This window comes from Cherax quadricarinatus, chromosome 11, assembly GCF_038502225.1.
Source record: "Cherax quadricarinatus isolate ZL_2023a chromosome 11, ASM3850222v1, whole genome shotgun sequence".
In the NCBI taxonomy this organism is placed as follows: domain Eukaryota; kingdom Metazoa; phylum Arthropoda; class Malacostraca; order Decapoda; family Parastacidae; genus Cherax; species Cherax quadricarinatus.
In genome coordinates, this window is record NC_091302.1 from 5,094,296 (window position 1) to 5,119,110 (window position 24,815).

General features: G+C 38.4%; 1 protein-coding gene across 3 annotated transcripts in view; it reads left to right on the plus strand.

Moving 5' to 3' along the window:
* Nucleotides 1–24,815, plus strand: part of Helz (Helicase with zinc finger) — a 132,184-nt gene that overhangs the window by 52,772 nt on the left and 54,597 nt on the right. For all 3 annotated transcript variants that reach the window (XM_053775214.2, XM_053775216.2, XM_053775215.2), the window contains exons 4-5: nt 11,332–12,325; nt 14,796–15,729. In XM_053775214.2, the coding sequence (XP_053631189.1) occupies nt 11,693–12,325; nt 14,796–15,729 (1,567 nt within the window). In that variant the 5' untranslated portion in view covers nt 11,332–11,692. The remainder of the gene's footprint in view (nt 1–11,331; nt 12,326–14,795; nt 15,730–24,815) is intronic.

The window sequence follows — 24,815 nt, forward strand, 5'->3', positions numbered from 1 at the left end:
TTTTTTTTTTCAACAAGTCGGCCGTCTCCCACCGAGGCATATATATACATATATATATATACATATATATACATATATATACATATATATACATATATATACATATATATACATATATATACATATATATACATATATATACATATATATACATATATATACATATATATACATATATATACATATATATACATATATATACATATATATACATATATATACATATATATACATATATATATATATATATATATATATATATATATATATATATATATATAAATATATATATATACATATATAAATATATATATATATATGTATATATATATATATATGCATGTGCGTGTCTGTGAAGTGTGACCAAAGTGTATGTAGGAGTAGCAAGATATCCCTGTTATCTAGCGTGTTTATGAGACAGAAGAAGACACCAGCAATCCTACCATCATGCAAAACAGTTACAGGTTTCTGTTTCACAGTCATCTGGCAGGACGGTAGTACTTCCCTGGGTGGTTGCTGTCTACCAACCTACTACCTACATTATTATACTGCATGTGTGTTTATATTTCCATTGTGTCGGTATTTTATACCATTTATTTCCAGAGGGAGTAGTAGGTAAATTTGGGGTGCCAGAGGTATATGAAAATCGGGAGCCATTAAATGAACTATGTGTAGAAAGAGGTTTGATAATAAGTAATGCATATTTTTTTTTTTTTTTATAAAATATTATTTTTTTTTTATTATCACACTGGCCGATTCCCACCAAGGCAGGGTGGCCCGAAAAAGAAAACTTTCACCATCATTCACTCCGTCACTGTCCTACCCTTCTGGCAAGACAGTGATGGAGTGAATGATGGTGAAAGTTTTTCTTTTTCGGGCCACCCTGGCTTGGTGGGAATTGGCCAGTGTGATAATAAAAAAAAATAATATTTTATAAAAAAAAGAAGATAAATAAGTATACAAAATGTGGTATAGCACGTAATGAAAGTATTTGTATGTATAGATAAAAGGTTGATGGGTAGGCTTCAGGATGTACATGTTTATAGAATGGCAATGGATATATTGGACCATTATCTAGTTGTAGTTACAGTTAGAGTAAGGTAGATGGGACAGAAGGAGAATGGCAACAATAAGTAAGAGAGAGGTGAAAGTTAATAAACTAAGGGAATAGGAAGTTAGGGTGAGATATAAGCAACTATTGGCAGAAAGGTGGGCTGGTGCAAGTATGAATAGTGGGGGATTGAAGAGGGATGGGATAGTTTTAAAAATGCCGTATTAGAATGTGGGGCAGAAGTTTGTAGCTATAGGAGGGTGGGTGCAGGAGGAAAGAGGAGGGATTGGTGGAATGATGAAGTAAATGGTGCGATAAAAGAGAAGAAAGTAGCTTATGAAAGGTTTTTACAAAGCAGGAGTGATATAAGAAGGGTAGAGTATATGAAGCGTAAAAGAAAGGTGAAGAGAATGCAAAAGGGAAGTAAATGACAGAATGGTAGAGGCACTGTCAAGAAATTTTGCTGAGAGAGAAAAATTTTTTGGAGTGAGATAAACAAGTTAAGAAAGCTTTGGGAATGAGTGGATTTGTCAGTTAAAAACAAAGTAGGGGAGTTAGTGGATGGGAGATGGAGGTATTGGGTAGCTGGTGAGAATATTTTGAGGAGCTTTTAAATGTCGATGAAGAGAGGGAGGCAGTAATTTCATGCACTGGTGAGGGAGGCATAACATATTTTAGGAATGAAGAAGAGCGAGATGTGAGTGTGGGGAGGTGTGTGAGGCATTACGTAGAATGAAAGGGGGTAAAGCAGCTGGAACTGACGGGATCATGACAGAAATGTTAAAAGCAGGGGGGGATATAGTGTTGGAGTAGTTGCTGCTTTTGTTTAATAAATTTATGAAAGAGGGGAAGGTACCTAGGGATTGGCAGAGAGCATCTGGAGTTTCTGGAGAGAGTTCCGGGGGTCAACGCCCCCGCGGCCCGGTCTGTGACCAGGCCTCCTTAGGTCAGTGTCCCAGGATGCGACCCACACCAGTCGACTAACACCCAGGTACCCATTTTACTGATGGGGAACATAGACAACAGGTGGAAAGAAACACGTCCAATGTTTCTACTCTGGCTGGGAATCGAACCCAGGCCCTCACCGTGTGAAGCGAGAGCGTTAACCACCAGGCCACCAGAGCATGTATAGTCCCTTTATATAAAGGGAAGGGGGACAAAAGAGATTGTAAAAATTATAGAGGAATAGGTTTACTGAGTATACCAGGAAAAGTGTACAGTAGGGTTATAATTGAAAGAATTAGAGGTAAGACAGAATGTAGGATTGCAGATGAGCAAGGAGGTTTCAGAGTGGGTAGGGATGTGTAGATTAAGTGTTTACAGTGAAACATATAAGTGAACAGTATTTAGATAAAGGTAGGGAAGTTTTTATTGCATTTATGGATTTAGAAAAGGCATATGATAGAGTGAATAGGGGAGCAATGTGGCAGATGTTGCAAGTGTATGGAATAGGTGGTAAGTTACTAAATGCTGTAAAGAGTTTTTATGAGGATAGCGAGGCTCAGGTTAGGGTGTGTAGAAGAGAGGGAGAATACTTCCCGGTAAAAGTAGGTCTTAGACAGGGATGTGTAATGTCACCATGGTTGTTTAATATATTTATAGATGGGGTTGTAAAAGAAGTAAATGCTAGGGTGTTCGGGAGAGGGGTGGGATTGAATTATGGGAAATCAAATACAAAATGGGAATTGACACAGTTACTTTTTGCTGATGATACTGTGCTTATGGGAGATTCTAAAGAAAAATTGCAAAGGTTAGTGGACGAGTTTTGGAGTGTGTGTAAAGGTAGAAAGTTGAAAGCGAACATAGAAAAGAGTTAGGTGATGAGGGTATCAAATGATTTAGATAAAGAAAAATTGGATATCAAATTGGGGAGGAGTATGGAAGAAGTGAATGTTTTCAGACATTTGGGAGTTGATGTGTCAGCGGATGGATTTATGAAAGATGAGGTTAATCATAGAATTGATGGAGGAAAAAAGGTGAGTGGTGTGTTGAGGTATATGTGGAGACAAAAAAACGTTATCTATGGAGGCAAAGAAGGGAATGTATGAAAGTATAGTATAGTACCAACACGTTTATATGGTTGTGAAGCTTGGGTTGTAAGTGACACAGCAAGGTGGCAGTTGGAGGCAGTGGAGATGTCCTGTCTAAGGGCAATGTGTGGTGTGAATATTATGCAGAAAATTCAGAGTGTGGAAACTAGGAGAAGGTGTGGAGTTAATAAAAGTATTAGTCAGAGGGCTGAAGAGGGGTTGTTGAGGTGGTTTGGTCATTTAGAGAGAATGGATCAAAGTAGAATGACATGGAGAGCGTATAAATCTGTAGGGGAAGGAAGGCTGGGTAGGGGTCGTCCTCGAAAAGGCTGGAGGGAGGGGGTAAAGGTTTTATGGGTGAGGGGCTTGGACTTCCAGCAAGCGTGCGTGAGCGTGTTAGATAGGAGTGAATAGAGACAAATGGTATTTGGGACCTGACGAGCTGTTGGAATGTGAGCAGGGTAATATTTAGTGACGGGATTCAGGGAAGCCGGTTATTTTTATATAGCTGGACTTGAATCCTGGAAATGGGAAGTACAGTGCCTGCACTTTAAAGGAGGGGTTTGGGATATTGGCAGTTTGGAGGGATATGTTGTGTATCTCTATACGTATATGCTTCTAAACTGTTGTATTCTGAGCACCTCTGCAAAAGCAGTGATAATGTGTGTGTGTGGTGAAAGTGTTGAATGATGATGAAAGTATTTTCTTTTTGGGGATTTTCTTTCTTTTTTTTTGGGTCACCCTGCCTCGGTGGGAGACGGCCGACTTGTTGAAAAAAAAAAAAAAAAAAAAATCACCGAGTCTCATTAAATGTTGTATATTACGTTAATATACACATTTTCATTAATTCATCCATGATATTTTTTTCAAAATTATATAATAAACACGATACATAACATAAAAAGATGATAAATACACCCTACAATAGAATAAATAAACATAAATATGAGATGTGGTAGCCAGATAACTTGTACAAGTGATGCCAAGAATAACATTTTCTCTAATCTAACATAAGAGAAAATGTGTTACTGGGGGTAACTGTAGAAAATTATTCCTTTCGTATGTATGTAAGTAAGTTTATTCAGGTATACACAAATACAGTTACATAGATTATCATACATAACAACATATGTGTAGAGAACCTAGTATAACCCAAAAAAGTCAGAGTGACTTATTTCCATTGCCTTCACTCAGAGCATTATTTCTTCTCAAAATGATGTTACATGAGAATGGGAGTGTTCTTTTTTATTTATTCTACCGTATCAATGTAGAGACAACCTGTACACAATGTAACTTGTACACAAACCAGACGTGTACACTTCGTTTACAAAACTTACCTTCGCCTGGTTTGTTTACATAACTCTGCGCCTGTCCTCTCTCATGCACTCATTCTTTCTCTCTCTCATTTATTCGTTTTATCTCATTTACTTACTCCTGACCCTACATTAAGACTACAATCACAAATATTTTAAGGTAAGTAATGAGTGAACTGTATATACATTTTATCGCTCTGGGATGCTTAAATGTAATAGAATACGTATTATGTGTAGGTGGGTTGGCCTGGTATGGTAGCCCGGCTGACTACCATACATACCACACTTGATTTTTTACAATAAATACTACTCATCTCACCCTATATTTTAAGGTAAGTAATGAGTGAACTGTATATACATTTTATCGCTCTGGGATGCTTAAATATCATAGAATTGTATGTGTGGGTGGGGTGGCCTGGTATGGTAGCCTGGCTGACTACCATACATACCACACTTGATTTCTTACAATAAATACTACTTGTCTCACCCTAGATTAACCCTTTGAGGGTCGACAGGCCCTCTCCGAAACTCGTTCTCAGGGTCGGCCAAATTTCAAAAAAAAAAAAAAATTATTTTTTCTTATGAAAAAATAGAGTTTTTTTTTCTGAACATTATAGGATAAACAAAAAAATTTTACCATCAATACTTACGGAGATATGGATGCATGAAGTTTGCAGAAAATGAGCCGCGTATGGCAACAGCGGCGACTGCCGCTCACCCGGTAAACTTTGATTTACTTGTATTTGAAGGTTTGTTGTTTTTTTCACTATTTTATTTTTTCACATAACTTATGTGGCCTATGAGACCAAAGTAAGGTGCAATGTACATATATACACTCGTTGTATACAACACAATAAGCACACAAACATAATTATCAATATATTGTTTACAAAACTTGTTTACAAAAACAAACAATACAAAACATTGTTTATTATTATTGTTCTATAATATATATACCAATATACAGTCACTGAACATATTCCTATTAGTTCTGCAGCTTGTGGAACTCTGAAACATGGTGTCATACACAATGGTGTTTTATCTTTCTCCCTCATTCTATCTCTTTCAATCTGTCTCTCTCTTTCTGTCTGTCTATCTCTGTCTCACAGGTACACATAAATACAAGTATACATAGTATAAATTACCTAGGATAACCCAAGAAATCCAGACAAAGTGCTATACTCTGCTTGAAGATGTGAGTAAAAGTGATGACACAGTCTTGTGGCTCTCTGAGACAGAGAGCTAGACGGATAGACAGATAGACAGGGAGCTTGACAGACAGACAAATAGACAGACAAATGTTAGTGTACCAGTACCAGTGTACTAGTGTTCCACCCTCCTCCTCCTCTTCTTCCTCTTCCTCCTCTTCCCCCTACTCTTCCTCATACTCTTCCTCTTCCTCCTCTTCCTCATACTCTTCCTCTTCCTCCTCTTCCTCTTCCTCCTACTCTTCCTCTTCCTCCTCCTCCTCTTCCTCCTCCTCCTCTTCTTCCTCTTCCTCCTCTTCTTCCTCTTCCTCCTCTTCTTCCTCTTCCTCCTACTCTTCCTCCTCCTCCTCTTCTTCCTCTTCCTCCTCCTCCTCTTCTTCCTCTTCCTCCTCTTCCCCCTAATCTTCCTCCTACTATTCCTCTTCCTCCTCCTCTTCCTCTTATTCCTCTTCCTCCTCCTCCTTCTCCTCCTCGTCCATAGTGTAAATTACAAGGAGTCGGCAGCTGTCAAAGTGACATATTGGCTAATTACTCTTTCCCCCTCCGGCCTGTCAAAACAATGGGGTCGGATGCTGCTTCCCCTCCTCCATTCTATCTAATTATCTTTCTCCCTCATTCTATCTGTCTGTCTATCTCTGTCTCACAGGTACACATAAATACAAGTATACATAGTATAAATTACCTAGGATAACCCAAGAAACCCAGACAAAGTGCTATACTCTGCTTGAAGATGTGAGTAAAAGTGATGACGCAGTCTTGTGGCTCTCTGAGACAGAGAGCTAGATGGATAGACAGGGAGCTTGACAGACAGGCAAATAGACAGACAGAAATGTTAGTATACCAGCAAAAACAAAGGGAGGGCGATGTTCATCTCATCTTTTGGCATCAGCTCTACCCTCATTTACCCTCATCAAACGTCAGCACTTATCAGATGTTATCTCCCCTTATCTTGTTACTGTCATGGGTGAACATTTATTATTACATATTATTATTATTACCTATTATTATTATTATGTATTATTATTATTATGTATTATTATTATTATGTATTATTATTATTATGTATTATTGTTATCATTACGTATTCTTCTTCTTCCTCCTCCTCCTCCTCCTCTTCTTCCTCCTCCTCCTCTTCCTCCTCCTCCTCCTCTTCTTCCTCCTCCTCCTCTTCCTCCTCCTCCTCCTCTTCTTCCTCCTCCTCCTCTTCTTCTTCCTCCTCCTCCTCCTCCTCCTCCTCTGCCTCCTCCTCCTCTGCCTCCTCCTCCTCTGCCTCCTCCTCCTCTGCCTCCTCCTCCTCTTGCCTCCTCCTCCTCTTGCCTCCTCCTCCTCTTGCCTCCTCCTCCTCTGCCTCCTCCTCCTCTGCCTCCTCCTCCTGCTCCATTCTTGGAACAAGTTTGAAGAGCTTGTAGTTCATAATCACTATCATTATCATCACCAATGCTCACATCTGAGTCTGGGATTTTGGAAAATAGGAGTTTCCTCTTTGATTCTGGTACAACTGAACGACGGCCCAGCACCAGAGGTGGAAGGCTGTGGGTTGTCTGGGGTTTCCTCACTATTACCCATATTATGGTCATTAGTTTCGGTCAAAACCTCACCAGAACCTTGAAACTCATCTTCACTGTCACTTCCATCTGTATTAGAACTGTCACTGGGGAACAAAAGTGTCCCAATTCGCGGAGGGGTGAGGAACTTCTTACCGCAGGGCACGGTGGAAATTGTGTACTATGATGGCATTCCCACAATGCACCACTGGGTCCCAGATTTTTTTCCTACTGCGCACACCCACCACACAGACCCATTCTCTCACATCTAGGCTTATCAGCCTTTTCCTGCGAGATTTGAGGCCGCTAGAATTTATGCGTACTAGTACGTCAAAAACCCCTACGCGTAAGACGTACTAGTACGACCAAAACCCTCAAAGGGTTAAGACTATAAATATTTTAAGGTAAGTAACGAGTGCACTATGTGTGTATTGTACTTTTTTATTGTTTTTTGATGCCTGGTTCTATTGCTAACTTAATATATGTTAGTGTAAACTTGTTATCTAGTGTTTGTATGCATTTGTAAATGGAAAAAAGGGTGTTCCACTTTACAGCGGTTTCCACTTTACGGCGGTAGCCTGGAACCTAACCAGCCGTATAAGTGGGGCCTTCCTGTATGTGAACAGTATTTAGATAAAGGCAGGAAAGTTTTCATTGCATTTACGGATTTAGAAAAGGCATATGATGGAGTTGATAGAGGAGCAATGTGGCAGATGTTGCAAGTGTATGAAATAGGTAGTAAGTTACTAAATGCTGTAAAGAGTTTCTGTGAGGATAGTGAGACTCAGGTTAGGGTGTGTAGGAGAGAGGGAGATTACTTCCCAGTAAAAGTAGGTATTAGACTGGGATGCGTAATATCACCATGGTGGTTTTACATATTTATAGATGGGGTAGTAAAAGAAGTAAATGCTAGGGTGTTGGGGAGAGGGGTGAGATTAAATTATAGGAATCAAATACAGAATGGGAGTTGACACAGTTATTTTTTGCTGATGATACTGTGCTTTTGGGAGATTCTAAAGAAAAGTTGCAAAGGTTAGTGGACGAGTTTAAGAGGGTGTGCAAAGGTAGAAAGTTGAAAGCGAACATAGATAAGAGTAAGGTGATGAGGGTATCAAGTGATTTAGATGAAGAAAAATTGGATATCCCACTGGGGGGAGGGAGTATGGAAGACGTGAATGTTTTCAGATACAGCCTCTCCTCACTTAGCAACATACTCGTTTGCCTACATCTCGGACTTACGACGGGCTCTCTGACCAGTATTCATACCTAAATAATGTATATTAGAGCTGATTTCCTGTATTCTGTTTATTTTCATTCAGTACACTACTGTATAAACATTTAAAAATATACCAGAAATGTTGTAAATAGTGCAAAGGTGACATTAAAACAATTTAAAAAATGGTTCATACACAAATAACCCGCACATAGAAGAGAGGAGCTTACGACGACGTTTCGGTCTGACTTGGACCATTTACAAAAATGGTTTTTAAAAAATGGTTGACACAAACTCACTACCATTATAGTATGCTCCTCACTTAGCAACGAATTCGTTTAACGGCATGGTCTTAAGAACAGAACTCCGTCGTTAAGTGAGGAGAGGCTGTATTTGGGAGTTGACTTGTCAGCAGATGGATTTATGAAGGATGAGGTTAACCATAGAATTTGATAAAGGAAAAGAGGTGAGTTGCGCTTCGAGGTATCTGTGAAGACAAAAAACGTTATCCGTGGAGGCAGAGAAGGGAATGTACAAGAGTATAGTTCTTCCAACTCTCTTATATGGGTGTGAAGCATGTGTTGTAAATGCTGCTGTGAGGAGGCAGCTGGAGGCAGTGGAGATGTCCTGTCTGAGGGCAATGTGTGGTGTAAATATTATGCAGAGAATTCATAGTGTGGAAATTAGGAGAAGGTGTGGCGTTACTAAAAGTTATTAGTCAGAGGGCTGAAGAGAGAATGTTGAGGCGGTTTGGTTATTTAGAGAGAATGGAACAAAGTAGAATGACTTGGAGAGCATATAAATCTGTAGGGATAGGAAGGTGGGGTAGGGGTCATCCCCAAAAAGGTTGGAAGGAGGGAGTAAAGGAGGTTTTGTAGGCAAGGGGCTTGGACTTCCACCATGTGTGTGTGAGCATATTAGATAGGAGTGAATGGAGATGAATGGTTTTTGGGACCTGATGAACTGTTGGAGTGCGAGCATGGTAATATTTTGTGTACCTGGTAAAGTGTATGGTAGAGTTATAATTGAAAGAATTAAGAGTAAGACGGAGAATAGGATAGCAGATGAACAAGGAGGCTTTAGGAAAGGTAGGGGGTGTGTGGACCAGGTGTTTACAGTGAAACATATAAGTGAACAGTATTTAGATAAGGCTAAAGAGGTCTTTGTGGCATTTATGGATTTGGAAAAGGCGTATGACAGGGTGGATAGGGGGGCAATGTGGCAGATGTTGCAAGTGTATGGTGTAGGAGGTAGGTTACTGAAAGCAGTGAAGAGTTTTTACGAGGATAGTGAGGCTCAAGTTAGAGTATGTAGGAAAGAGGGAAATTTTTTCCCAGTAAAAGTAGGCCTTAGACAAGGATGTGTGATGTCACCGTGGTTGTTTAATATATTTATAGATGGGGTTGTAAGAGAAGTAAATGCGAGGGTTTTGGCAAGAGGCGTGGAGTTAAAAGATAAAGAATCACACACAAAGTGGGAGTTGTCACAGCTGCTCTTTGCTGATGACACTGTGCTCTTGGGAGATTCTGAAGAGAAGTTGCAGAGATTGGTGGATGAATTTGGTAGGGTGTGCAAAAGAAGAAAATTAAAGGTGAATACAGGAAAGAGTAAGGTTATGAGGATAACAAAAAGATTAGGTGATGAAAGATTGAATATCAGATTGGAGGGAGAGAGTATGGAGGAGGTGAACGTATTCAGATATTTGGGAGTGGACGTGTCAGCGGATGGGTCTATGAAAGATGAGGTGAATCATAGAATTGATGAGGGAAAAAGAGTGAGTGGTGCACTTAGGAGTCTGTGGAAACAAAGAACTTTGTCCTTGGAGGCAAAGAGGGGAATGTATGAGAGTATAGTTTTACCAACGCTCTTATATGGGTGTGAAGCGTGGGTGATGAATGTTGCAGCGAGGAGAAGGCTGGAGGCAGTGGAGATGTCATGTCTGAGGGCAGTGTGTGGTGTGAATATAATGCAGAGAATTCGTAGTTTGGAAGTTAGGAGGAGGTGCGGGATTACCAAAACTGTTGTCCAGAGGGCTGAGGAAGGGTTGTTGAGGTGGTTCGGACATGTAGAGAGAATGGAGCGAAACAGAATGACTTCAAGAGTGTATCAGTCTGTAGTGGAAGGAAGGCGGGGTAGGGGTCGGCCTAGGAAGGGTTGGAGGGAGGGGGTAAAGGAGGTTTTGTGTGCGAGGGGCTTGGACTTCCAGCAGGCATGCGTGAGCGTGTTTGATAGGAGTGAATGGAGACAAATGGTTTTTAATACTTGACGTGCTGTTGGAGTGTGAGCAAAGTAACATTTATGAAGGGATTCAGGGAAACCGGCAGGCCGGACTTGAGTCCTGGAGATGGGAAGTACAGTGCCTGCACTCTGAAGGAGGGGTGTTAATGTTGCAGTTTAAAAACTGTAGTGTAAAGCACCCTTCTGGCAAGACAGTGATGGAGTGAATGATGGTGAAAGTTTTTCTTTTTCGGGCCACCCTGCCTTGGTGGGAATCGGCCGGTGTGATGATAAATAATGAATGATTCAGGAAAACTGATTAGTTTGACTTGAGTCCTTTAAATGGGAAGTACAGTGCTTGAACTTTAAAGGAGGGGTTTAGGGTATTGGCAGTGTGGAATTACATCTAAACTGTTGTATCTGAGTGCGTGAGAAGACAGTGATTATGTATGGGTGATGGTGAAAGTGTTGAGCGATGATGAAAGTTTTTTCTCTCTTTTTGGGTCACCCTGCTTCGGTGGGAAACGGCCGACGTGTTAAGAAAGGAAGTTAACAAGATATTGCAAAATCATATTTTTACACTAGTTGACATATTTTTAATGTAATGGCCTCTGTCATTGAATTTTTTTCTAAATAAAGTATACTGTACTTTTCATTACTTTTCTTCTTTAAAGTAATTTTTAATATCTGCATTATTTATATTTTTTTGGTATGCATTTTTAAATAAACATTTACGTTTTGTTTTTGTGTTTCAGGTGTTGGCAGACTGGATTTGTACGAAACTTATTAATGAGAAAAAAGAAGAAATACGAGTGGTGTTCATGGTTTACTATATATTTTTATACAATAATAAACTATTTACCTCTTCCATTGCTGCTGCTGTATTACTCAAGTTGCTATACCTTTGTTCTACACTCATGCAGTATATGATTGGTATTGTATACAGTCGATTCTTAAATACATTTCTGAATTCTTTCATTCCTACAGCATCAAATTGCATACCTTCAAAATTCCTTCTCATTTTATTTTGTTTAAATTGATTGCAATAGTTGATTTGTTGCTTAGTGAGCAAAAGCTTTTAGTGTTAATTTGAATGGAAAGCCAATTAATTTTAAAATGGAAAAATCTAAGAAGTACCATTTAGATTCAACCAGTGACCAAGCCCCTAATTTAGCGAATACTTCAAAGCAAAAGTGGAAGAAAAAGAAAAAGGAAAATCACAGAGAGATGCAAGGAATTCGGCAAAAATCAAGGAGTCCTAAATCTGATGTGGAAAATGAAATGGCTTTAGAAAATTTTGAAAAGAGTGACAAGCCTATATCACCAAACATGAAGGGCCATGCAAGGAAAGACAAGTCTCCTCCAGCTCGTCTTCACTGCTCTTACTGTAATGTCTACTTCAGCACCAAGGTGGAGCTTCAGACCCACTGCAGAAGTCAGGATCATCAGACCACTATCATGTCAGATGAAGGCAGAGACTGGACTCACCGACCACCACCCCGGGGACTAAGTGCAGATGAATACATGCTCTGTGCCACTTACAAGGACACACACACTTGCCGCTTGGGGGACCAGTGTATAGAAGCTCACAGTGATGCAGAGCTTGTTGAGTGGCAGGAGCGTTTTGAATATCGGGCTATGAAACTTGAACGAGCAAGGGAGAAACAGCTGCATGGTGCTTCCTATGCTGATCAACTTCTGGAGAGGCTTTCACAGACACAGCATCATGATGCACTGCTTTCTGAAAAGGTATATTTTATCATAAAGTTCTACACCCTGATTAAGAAAAGTTGACTTTTTCCAGAAAATTTTTTGTTTTGCTGTGTGAAGATTGCATTCTGTTTAGCGCCATATATATATATTAATAATTGCAGAAAGGTTGATACCACCTTTCCATATGATTAATTATGTGTTGTGATTATCTGTTTAAATGTACAGTAGTTAAAAGGTAAAAGTTGCAAATTTATACTTGTGGTATCCTGTCTTTTTTGATTAATTTATCCTATAATGTTTTAAGGTTTCTGATGACTAGCACATAGTACTGTATACTCTTCCAGTGTTCTACTATTCTTTGTGAGGAAAATCTTCCTTCTGTGCTGATTTTTTTTTCTTTTGACTACAATTGTAGGCTATTATTTTCCCATTTGTTTGCACAAAGAAATCTTCATTTATTTTTCAGTTTCCTGTAAAATTTTTATGTGGCTATTATGTCTTCTTTTCATCTTTTTTTTCTCTTATCAACAATTGATGGCATTTTTAATGTTTTCAATCTTTCACTCTGAACCACACTTCATAGCTCTTTGATTATTAATTTTTTAGCATGTCTTTGTATGTTATTTAGGTACAAACACTACACAGATTACATATTCAAATTTTTTTCTAATGTATACTGTCCATTTATAAAGACACAGAAGCAGTAATTGGAAACTTTAGCTAAGACAAAGTTTTTCCTGCTCAGCAGGATTTACCAAGTCTGATCAGACATGATAAAGTCTGCTGTGAAGGCAAAACTTTTGTGGCAACTTAAGTTTCCAATATCTGCTTGTGTGTCTTAATCAACTACAACTTGTCAGTATTCTCATAACGTATACAATAACCTGAAGGCTATAGTGAAATTTCCCAGTGTAGCATGTGTATAACATGCAATATTTTGTCACAGTTTTCTTCACATGGCCTGTTACTGATTTCTCTAATTATCATTATATGGTACTTACCTACAACCAATTCTGTCATCCATCAGTTTCTTGTTTCTCCTCAATTTATTCAGGTCATCTTGTATAAATATTCAGGTAATTTTGTAACTTCTTGTTTATAGGGTTTTGCATCTCTGGAAACATGCTCCTATGAATTGTTTTATTTCATTTTAAATTCTTTGTACAGTATAAATGATGTAATAAATATTATTGGGGAAAATACTGATCCTTATGGGGTTCTTGCGTTGGCATTTTTATGTGAATTTTTTTTTATTGCAATTTCTATTCAGACTGAAAATCTCTTTTGCATTTTAGTAATTTTTGTTATGTATAACCCCTGTGGGTTTAGTGTTTCCACATGACTATAATAAAAATAAAAATCTTAACCCTTTCAAGGTCCAGAGGCCAAATTTCAAAGTGTGCACCAGGGTCCAGGAATTTTCAAATTTTTTTTTATTTTTTTCTTATGAATTGGTAGAGAATCTTTTTGTGAAGGTAATAAAACAAAAAGTACGAAATTTTATGGAAAATTGACGAAATTATGCTCTTGCGAATTTTGATGTGTCAGCGATATTTACGAATCGGTGATTTTGCCGACTTTGACTCCCATTTTAGGCCAATTACGTTATTCCAGTTGACCAAATTCTTAGCTATTTCACTAGTATTACTTCTATTCTATCGATTGAGCACAAGAAATCACCAAGTCAACTGTTTCAACTACAAAATAAAGTGATCGGAAATTGGTAATATGGCCAATTTAACACAAAGTTCAAAATATTCCAATTTCAAAATAGGGTCCAGAATAAACAATGTAGGTATTCCTGGAACTAAACTAACATTTCCTCTGTTCATTAGTTACATTTTGAGGCTTTACAAATGAATTCCATTTTGATTTTTTATTCACATAATGAATTTTTATTCAAACCAAAAAATAGAAGATTTGCTGTTATGCAATATTGTAATAATTGTATAAATATCATCACCACATTTGTGAATGTATAATAGACCCACCAGCTGGCGTGTATTAGACGTGTGAGGTCGTTTGTTTACTCTTGAACATCGGCAAAAATTTAACATTTCCGCTGCTTTGAGCTCAGTTTCAAGCCATTTCCAGTGCTAAAACCAATCAAAATCATCTCTATTTCTGTAATGTGTCTTCCACTCTATCAAATGAGACCAAGGAATCGCAAATACAACTATAAAAAACATAGGAAAAAACACTGCAAAGTCGCTGTTTTAATCGAAAAACACGGTCTCAGCTTTTTTCTCTCATTATACACTGTGTGCTGCAGGAATTTGTTTTATGTGGTGCACACATACCACATAGATGTATTCTCTCATATCTAGGCCCAAATTTACCACTCACAGCTTATCAGAGTGAGCTGAGCTCATGGCGTAGATCTCCGGTTTGGACCCTGAACGTAAAGCTGTAGATCTACGGCACGGACCCTGAAAGGGTTAATAGAGGAGTTGTGATTTGTGCAGTAATTCCTGTAATGAACTTGTGAATGTTTTTTTCCTTTAAGAGTGATGGAATCATAACCGGCATCAGTATGGAACCTAACCTGCGGGTGTCACACAAACCCAGCAGTCATGAATGGGTCATCAGCCTGCACACTGTCACACCATTGCGGGTCGTCTCGCTACTTCACGATGCTCACCGAACACACTTCACTATTTCTGAAGTAACTCGTATTGATGGCCATCGCCATATCCATAAATCGAATGAACCTGAAAATAATCAGGAGTGGGTGAATATAGACGCAGAGGCTTTGATATATCAAGAGCCATCAGGGTACGAATACAAAGTTACCATTAGTTTTAGAACTATGATTTATGGAACATTTAGGCAAGCAGTTATCTTTGACTTTGGTAGTGAACCAGTTCTCATGCAGCGATTGTGTGTGGATGTTATTCCTGTTGAGGATCTCAGTGCTCTTTTGGAAACCAAACGTACAATACTTACCAGAAGCGAAAGATGGTGTGAAGAGAATGTGGAAATAATTCCTTTTGATCCTAAACCTCATGAATTTAGTGAGCATGACAAATCAATACTGGCTGCATACCCGGCTCCTACAAATGAAAACTTTGTTTTAACTCAGACTTCAATGGAAAAATTCCCTACAAAAAGCAACTACCAAAGCAGGTTACACGATCTTTTAAACATTGAGGAGTTGGCCCAGTTCGACTTAGTTGCCAGGTTTAATATCAAGACCACTCTACAAATTACAAGTAGTTATTTGCTTTTGCCTTCGACTGCCGCTACTGCAAAATATTCTCGACCAGGTGAACTGTTTGGAAAACTAGAAGTTTCTTCAGAAATCTCAGAAGATTCTCATCATGGACGGTTAGTGCTGTCGAATTGTAGCACCATCCTTGTGGCTCCTGTTGTAGATAAGCAAGAAGTTCGGGGTAAAGGAACACCAAACAGTTCATCATTATCATCAGACTCTGAGAAAGGTTAGTAAAATGATCATTACATATCCAGTATCATGTAGAATAAACTACAGCGGAACCTCGGTTTGTGACCTCTATTCATTCCAGACGGTTGTTCGAGTGTCGCTCCGTTTGAGTGTCGAACAAGTTCTTCATAACCAATTTTCTGTTTGGTTGGCTGTTATCACTAATCTTCGTAGGCCCCATGGTGACTTATTTATACAAATACAAAAAAACAGAATAAATGCGAAGAAGCACGAAAGAAATTACAGCGAATTTCTGGCAGGTTGTATTTGTTTGGTCAAGTGCTGAGCTTTGTTCGAGTCATATACCGAGGTTCTACTGTACAGCCTCTCCTCACTTAACGATGGAGTTTTATTTCTGAGACCACATTGTGAAACAAATTCGTCGCTAAGTGAGGGGCATACTATAGTTGTAGTGGGTTTGTCAGCCATCTTTGATATTGTTTTAATGTCACCTTTGCACCATTTATAACATTTCTGGTATATTTTTAAATGTTTATACAGTAGTGTACTGTATATTGAAATAAACAGAATAGAGGAAATCAGCTCTAATATACATTTTTTAGGTGTGAATACTGGTCAGAGAGCCCGTTGTAGGTCTGAGGCATCGGTAAACGAGTAAGTCACTAAGTGAGGAGAGGCTTTACTTGAAACTGGAGGGCCCCGTGAAATAAGAATTGGTGAGTACTGCCTCTCCTCACTTAGCAATGTACCTGTTTACTGGTGCCTTGGACTTACGACGGACTCTGACCAGTATTTGTACCTAAATAATGTATATTAGAGCTGATTTCCTCTGTTTATTTCAATATACAATGTACTACTGTATAAACATTAAAAAATATATCAGAGATTTTATAAATGGTGCAAAGGTGACCTTAACCCCTTGACTGTCGCAACCTCAAATCCTTAGGTGTCTCCTGGTGTTGGAAAATTTCTGAAAAAAAAAAGTGATTTTTCTTATGAATTGATAGAGAATTTTTTTCCAATTGTAATGACACCAAAAGAACGAAATTTGATGAAAAACTGATGGAATTACGCTCTTGCGAAGTTAGTGACCTCAGCAATATTTACGAATCGGCGATTTCGCCCACTTTGAGCCCTGTTTTCGGCTAATCCCATTGTTCCAGTTGACCAAACTCATAGCTATTTTTTTAGAACTCCATTTTTTCTATTGATTGAATACAAGAAACTGACCATTTACCGATTTCAACTACCCAATAACGTGGTCAGAAATTTGCAATTTGGCCAATTTCATGAAAATTAAAGAATATGACAATTTCAAAATAGGGTCCAGAATGAACAATGCAGACATTCCTGGCTCTAAAATAACATTTTCTTTGTTCATCAGTCATGTCTCCAGTCCTCTCTGATATTACTCTTGCTTTCTATTTTGAATTTTTATTCAAATAAAAAATAGAAGAAATACTGTTATGCAGACTACTGCAATATTGTAATAATTGTATAAATAATGTCAACCCATTCATGACTGCTTATTAGAATGGCTACTTGGACATTTATTGGAAAATGACATGATTTGTTTACTTTTGAACATTGGCAAAAATCAAACATTTCCCCTACTTTGAGCTCCATTTCCAGGTTCTTTTCATAGTAAAACCAGTCAAAATCACTTCTATTTCTATAATATGTTTTCCATTCTATCAAATGAGACCAAGAAAACGAGAATACACTCATAAATACCATACGAAAATAGACCACAATGTCGGCATTTTAATTAAAAAAAAGGTCGGAGTTTTTTTCTCATTATGCACTGCGTGCTGCAGGATTTTTTTTATATGGTGCACACTGACCACACGGCCCCATTCTCTTGTAAGATGTATATATACGACCGAAACAGTCAAAGGGTTAAAACAATTCCAAAGATAATTGACACAAACTAACTACCATGATAGTATGCTCCTCACTTAGCGACGAATTTGTTTAACAGCGTTGTCTTAGGAACAGAACTCCATCTTTAAGTGAGGAGAGGCTGTATTTCTGAATTTTGTTCATATGATAAGCTTTGTTTCAGATTTGGGATCAGCTTATGTTTCAGAAGCCACATCTCTCAAAATTTTGCTTTAACCTCATTTATATTGGTCATCCTGCAGTTTGTCCAAAAAGAGAGAGAGATCATTTTTGAGTGAGGAAATCTAATGAGCAAATTTGAATAAAAGAGAAAGTAGAGAAGGCATTGATGACCGAGAAGACACGCTACTGAGATACAAAACTCAACCTTCATTATTACGAAGTTGCAGTTTCTGTATAACACTGAGAACCACACTTTTACCCTGCTATTATTAATTGTACCTTACTTAATATATTAATAAAGTCATGCAAAACACTATAAATCCAGAGAAAATTGGAGACTGAATCACAAGTGTATGTGTGAGTGAGCACAAACAATAAATTGGCATGGGTGGCCTACAGCTCAGGGAGCAATGAAAACAGACAGTTCCTGGTACTGGTGTACTACAGGGAAGTGCTCTTGGCCCCCCCCTATTCCTTTTATACATCAATGATCTTCCATGCGTATCACAACAGCTTCCGCCTATTCTCTTTGCTGATGACACGACTTTTGTCATCTCTCTATTCTAGTCTCACTCAATATTGTTGTTAACGAAAAGCTCGCAAAAATGGCAACCTGGATGCCTGTCAGTAAACTTACACTTGATATAGACAAAACCTTTTACATTATGTCTGGGAGTAGAGCAAGTGAGGTCCAACTAAACATTGTGCCTAACAACATCTTTATTGCTAAACATAATGATGGAAAATGAAATTTAGCACCCATATCCAAAATATAAGAAAAGCATCTAAAACAGTTGGCATCTTCTCAAAGATACATTACTATGTACTACAAACAGCACTACTTAGACTATACTATTCACTTATCTACCCCTACCTCACCTATGCTATTTGTGCCTGAGGATCCATAACAACAAATCACCTAAAGCCATTAATAACCCAACAAAAAGCTGCAGTGTGAATTATCAGACAATCCTCTTCTAGGCAACACCCCCACTCCCCCACTTTTCAAAGACCTAAACCTACTCGCTATACAAAACATTCACTCGTGCTACTGTGCAACCTACATTTACAGAACAATCAATTCTGAAATAAATCCTGACCTGAAGCGCTTTCTTGACAGTTGCAATAGGACCCATAGACACAATACTTGGCATAAAAATCTCTATGACATTCCCTGCGTCAGGCTAAATCTTTTCAAAAACTCGGTGCATATAAAAGGGCTCAAAATATAGAACTCCCAGCCAGAAATCTCCAGGACCACTGGCTCAGGTAGCATTTTTAAAACTACAGTTAGAAAACACTTTATCTCCTATACATGTATTGTTTTTACATATGTAAAAACAATACAGTGGACCCCCGGTTAACGATATTTTTTCACTCCAGAAGTATGTTCAGGTGCCAGTACTGACCGAATTTGTTCCCATAAGAAATATTGTGAAGTAGATTAGTCCATTTCAGACCCCCAAACATACACGTACAAACGCACTTACATAAATACACTTACATAATTGGTTGCATTCGGAGGTAATCGTTATGCGGGGGTCCACTGTACATGCATTTGCTCAATATCTTGAACATACGTAAAACATTATAATCAATATATACTTCCTCTCAATATCTGTAATCTTCGCAAATGTTAATTATTCCTTTGTGTCCACCTTAGGTTAATAATCAAAGCTGTAATTCCTCTTTACCAAACCTATTAAAGCCATATAGCATGAACTAATAGAATATTAAATTTTCTTGTATTCATTGCAAATAACTTAATGACTATATGTACAAAATTACTGCACTGTTATTACTTTATTAATCTTAAGTTAGTCTTAAGTTTGCCTGAAATGCTCTGCATATAAAGGGACTTTTGGCATGTACATCCAATGGGGTCTATGCCAAGTAGTGATAACAGCCAACCAAACAGAAAATTGGTTGGGAACTTGTTTGATACTCAAATGGAGCAGCACTCGAACAGCCTTCTGGAATGAATTAAGGTCGCATACCAAGGTTCCACTGTATTTCAAGAGCAGCATTAACATGGACAGATAGTAATGCAAAATTGTACTGACAGTTTTAGTCATGATTATTGGGGGAAGAAATACAGAGGTGGCAGTAAGTGCATGAATATCAATACTGATTGGAATCTCAATAGGCAGGTTCCATTAGATATATTTGATACTTATATCTAATCTCTGTAGGTTACATCAAATTTAGGAGGTATTTTTTAACCCTGTGACTGTTGAAACCCCAAATCCTGAGGTGTCTCCTGGTGTTGCAAAATATTTAAAAAAAAAAAAAAAAAAAAAAAATTCTAATGAAATAATAGAGAATCTTTTCCCGATGGTAATGACACCAAAAGTGTGAAATTTGATGGAAAATTTACAGAATTACCCTCTTGCAAAGTTAGCGACCTCAGAGATATTTACAAATCGGTGATTTCGCCCACTTTGAGCCCTATTTTCCGCTAATTTCATTGTTCCAGTTGACCAAACTCATAACTATTTTTTTAGAACTCCATTAGTTCTATCGATTGAGTACAAGAAACTGCCTATTTACTGATTACAGCTACCCAATAAAGTGGTCAGAAATTGGTAATTTGGCCAATTTCACACAAATTAAAAAATATGCCAATTTTAAAATAGGGTCCAGAATGAACATTGCAGATATTCCTGGCTCTAAAATAACATTTTCTTTGTTCATCAGTCACGTCTCCAGGCTCCTCTGATATTACTCTTGCTTTCTATTTTGAACTTTTATTCAAACAAAAAATAGAAGATTTACTGTTATGCAGACTACTGCAGTATTGTAATACAGTGGTCCCTCAATAATCGTCCATAATCTGTTCCTGGAAGTGGGACTATTATCGAAATGGACGATTTACGAATCAATTTTCCTCATAAGAAATAATGTAAATTCAATTAATCCGTTCCTGACACCCAGAAGTATTAAAACAAAAAAATTTTTTTACATGAAATATAGATGTAGTACATAAACAATACAGTGGCACATGATGAATTAAACATTAACAGAATAACACTTACCTTTATTGGCGATTCTTCTTTGTGTATGGAAGACTGGAGAAGGAGACTGATTGGATGATTTACTGTTTTGAAGAGGAATCCCCTTCCATCAACATCTCGGGTACCAATTGCTTTTCTGGGGTTACTTCTCTTCTCTGTTTCTTAATGCCACTAGGACCACCTTGAGAGTCACTGGAGTCCTGTCTCACAAAAAAAACTGTACAGAGAGCTCTGTTTCTGGCATCTCTTTAAAACTTCCCTAAAATGGACCAAGACTCTGTCACTGTACAAGTTTCCGATATGGCTTGCAACATCCTTCTCTGGGTGATGTTTCTCCATAAATTTTTCCATCCTACCCCACATTTCAAAAATCTCCTTAATTTCTGAAGAAGGCACCTTCCTCCATCTCTCTTCCTCCTCTGCAGCAAGATTCTGAGCTGTGATCTGTTGCTCTTCCTGCTGAAGCTCTTACAGCTCCTCAGTGGTTAGCTCTTTGTTGTGGTCCTCCACCAACTCTTCCACATCCTCCAAACTCATATCCAACCCCATGGAACTCCCCAGTGCCACAATGGATTTAACAACTGACATAGGCTCATCAGGGTCAGCCCCAAACCCTTCAAAATCCCTCTTGTGGACACAATCTGGCCACAATTTTCTCCAAGCAGAGTTTAAAGTCCTGGTAGTCACTCCTTCCCAAGCCATACCTATAAGGCTTACGCAATGGAGAATACTGAAGTGTTCTTTCCAAAAATCTCGTAGGGTCAAGTGAGTGTCTGAGGTTACATTCAAGCACCTTTCAAACATTGCTTTGGTGTAGAGTTTTTTTAAAGTTTGCAATGACCTGCTGGTCCATGGGCTGGAGGAGAGGAGTGGTATTCTGGGGCAAGAACTTTACTGTGATGAACCCAAACTCCTTCAGAATTAGGTCATCCAAGTTTGGAGGATGAGCAGGTGCATTGTCCATTACTAGGAGGCACTTGAGATCCAATTTCTTTTCCAGGAAGTAATTCTTCAGACTAAGGCCCAAACACTTCATTGAACCACTCGACGAAAATGTTCCTTGTGACCCATGCCTTACTATTAGATTTCCAAAACACACACAATTTACTCTTCATAACATTGTTTTTCCTGAACACTCTGGGATTTTCAGAATGGTAAACTAGTAACGGCTTCACTTTGAAATCCCCACTAGCATTAGCACAGAACATTAGCGCCAGCCTGTTTTTCATAGGCTTGTGTCCTGGCAGTGCCTTTTTCTCCTGAGTAATGTAGGTCCTCTTTGGCATTTTCTTCCAAAAGAGGCCTGTTTCATCACAGTTGAACACTTGTTCAGGTTTCAGTCCTTCACTGTTTATGTACTCCTTGAATTCATGCACATATTTTTCAGCCGCCTTGTGGTCCGAACTGGCAGCCTCACCATGCTTTACCACACTGTATGCCAGTACGCTTCTTAAATCTCTCGAACCAGCCTTTGCTGGCCTTAAATTCACTCACATCACTAGTTGCAGGCAATTTCTTTACCAAATCGTCATGCAACTGCCTAGCCTTTTCTCAAATAAGCGACGTCATAAGACTATCTCCTGCTAATTGTTTCTCATTTATCCACACCAATAATAACTTCTCAACATCTTCGAGTACTGGTGATCTCATTTTTGTCAGCATATTTACCCCCTTTGCAACAACAGCGTCCTTGATTTCCTTTTTCTTGGCTATGATTGAAGATATGGTTGTACGGGATTTGTTATACATCCTGGCCAGTTCGCCCAAACGTTCGCCACTATCATATTGTTCAATGATATTTTTCTTAAATTCATTCGTATTTCTCACCTTTACCAAAGGCTTGGCACTAGGAGCTTTCTTTGGAGCCATGGTAGCTTATTTAGCACTTAGATAACTTGCAAGCACTAAAATAAATGGAATATATTATGAAATATTTCGCTGGAGCATGTGAGGGGACCGTCGCTCACTGGTAAACAGTGGCACACTGGCTGGGAAGGAAAGGCCGAGGTGGCTCAGAGTGTGAGTACGCATCCGGGACGAAGGACTATTAGCGAGTTACCGGACCATTTGCGAGCCAATATTTTGACAAAAAAAAAACAGGACTATTTCCGAAATGGATGACTTTCAGGCCGGACGATTACTGAGGGACCACTGTAGTTGTATAAATAATGTCAACCCATTCATGACTGCATATTAAAATGGCTAGTTGGACATTTATTGGACAATGACATCATTTGTTTACTCTTGAACATCGGCAAAAATCAAACATTTCCCCTAATTTGAGCTCCAATTCCAGGTTCTTTTCATAGTAAAACCAGTCAAAATCACCTCTATTTCTGTAATGTGTTTTCTATTCTATCAAATGTAACTAAGAAAACAAGAATATAACCATAGAAACTATACGAAACTATACCTCAAAGTCGCCATTTTAATCCAAAAACACGGTCGGAGTTTTTTTTTTTTTCATTATGCACTGAGTGCTGCAGGATTTTTTTTTATATGGTGCACACTGACCACACAGACCCATTCTCTCACATGTGGGCCTACCAACTTTCTCCTGCTTGATTTGAAGCCGCTAGAATTTTTGAGTATATATACGTACGTCAAACACGGTGGCTCGTGAGACGAATATACTGTGGACCCCCGCTTAACGATCACCTCCGAATGCGACCAATTATGTAAGTGTATTTATGTAAGTGCGTTTGTACGTGTATGTTTGGGGGTCTGAAATGGACTAATCTACTTCACAATATTCCTTATGGGAACAAATTCGGACAGTACTGGCACCTGAACATACTTCTGGAGTGAAAAAATATCGTTAACCGGGGGTCCACTGTATACGACTGAAACAGTCAAAGGGTTAATTATTTTTGAAGTGCTTGACAGATAAGGGACTTTTAGAATCTGGCAGAGAGTTTCATATTTTTGGGCCTTTCATTTGTATGGCATTTCTTTTCAGGTTGAGTTGCACATGTGGAATATCAAAGAAATATTTGTTTCTTGTAGTGTCTATTTATGAAGATTCTTTGGAGAAAAAGTGATATAGGTGAAATCCCAGAGGTCTTAAAAAGAGTATACACATCTCCTTTGCACAAATGAGGCAGTGCAGTTCTGGCAATAATAATAATAATAATAATAATAATAATAATAATAATAATAATAATTTTTTCAACAAAATGGCCATATCCCACCAAGGCAGGGCGGCCCAAAAAGAAAAACGAAAGTTTCTCTTTTTAAACATAGTAATTTATACAGGAGAAGGGGTTACTAGCCCGTTGCTCTTGGCATTTTAGTCGCCTCTTACAACATGCAAGGCTTACGGAGGAAGAATTCTGTTCCACTTCCCCATGGAGATAAGTGGAAATAAACAAGAACAAGAACTAGTAAGATAATAAAAGAAAACCCAGAGGGGGTGTATATATATATGCTTGTACGTGTATGTGTAGTGTGACCTAAGTGTAAGTAGAAGTAGCAAGACGTACCTGAAATCTTGCATGTTTATGAGACAGAAAAATGGACACCAGCAATCCTACCATCATGTAAAACAATTACAGGCTTTTGTTTTACACACACTTCGCAGGACGGTAGTACCTCCCTGGGTGGTTGCTGTCTACCAGCTTACTACCTATTAATATTTTTTTTATTTTTTATTATCACACTGGCCGATTCCCACCAAGGCAGGGTGGCCCGAAAATAATAATAATAATAATAATAATAATAATAATAATAATAATAATAATAATAATAATAATAATAATAATAATAATTTGTATGCAAGGGGCTTGGATATACAACAGGCATGTGTGAGCATGTTAGATAGGAGGGGAGATGAATGGTTTTTGGGGCTTGACAAGCTGTTGGAGTGTGAACGGTAATATTTTGTGAAGGGATTCAGGGAAACTGGTTAACCGGACTTGGGTCCTGGAGGTGGGAAGTACAGTGTCTGCACTCTAAAATAGGGGTTTGGGATATTTACCGTTTAGAGTAACATCTAAACTGTTGTATCTGCCTCTGTAAAGATAGTGATTGTGTGAATGATGGTGAA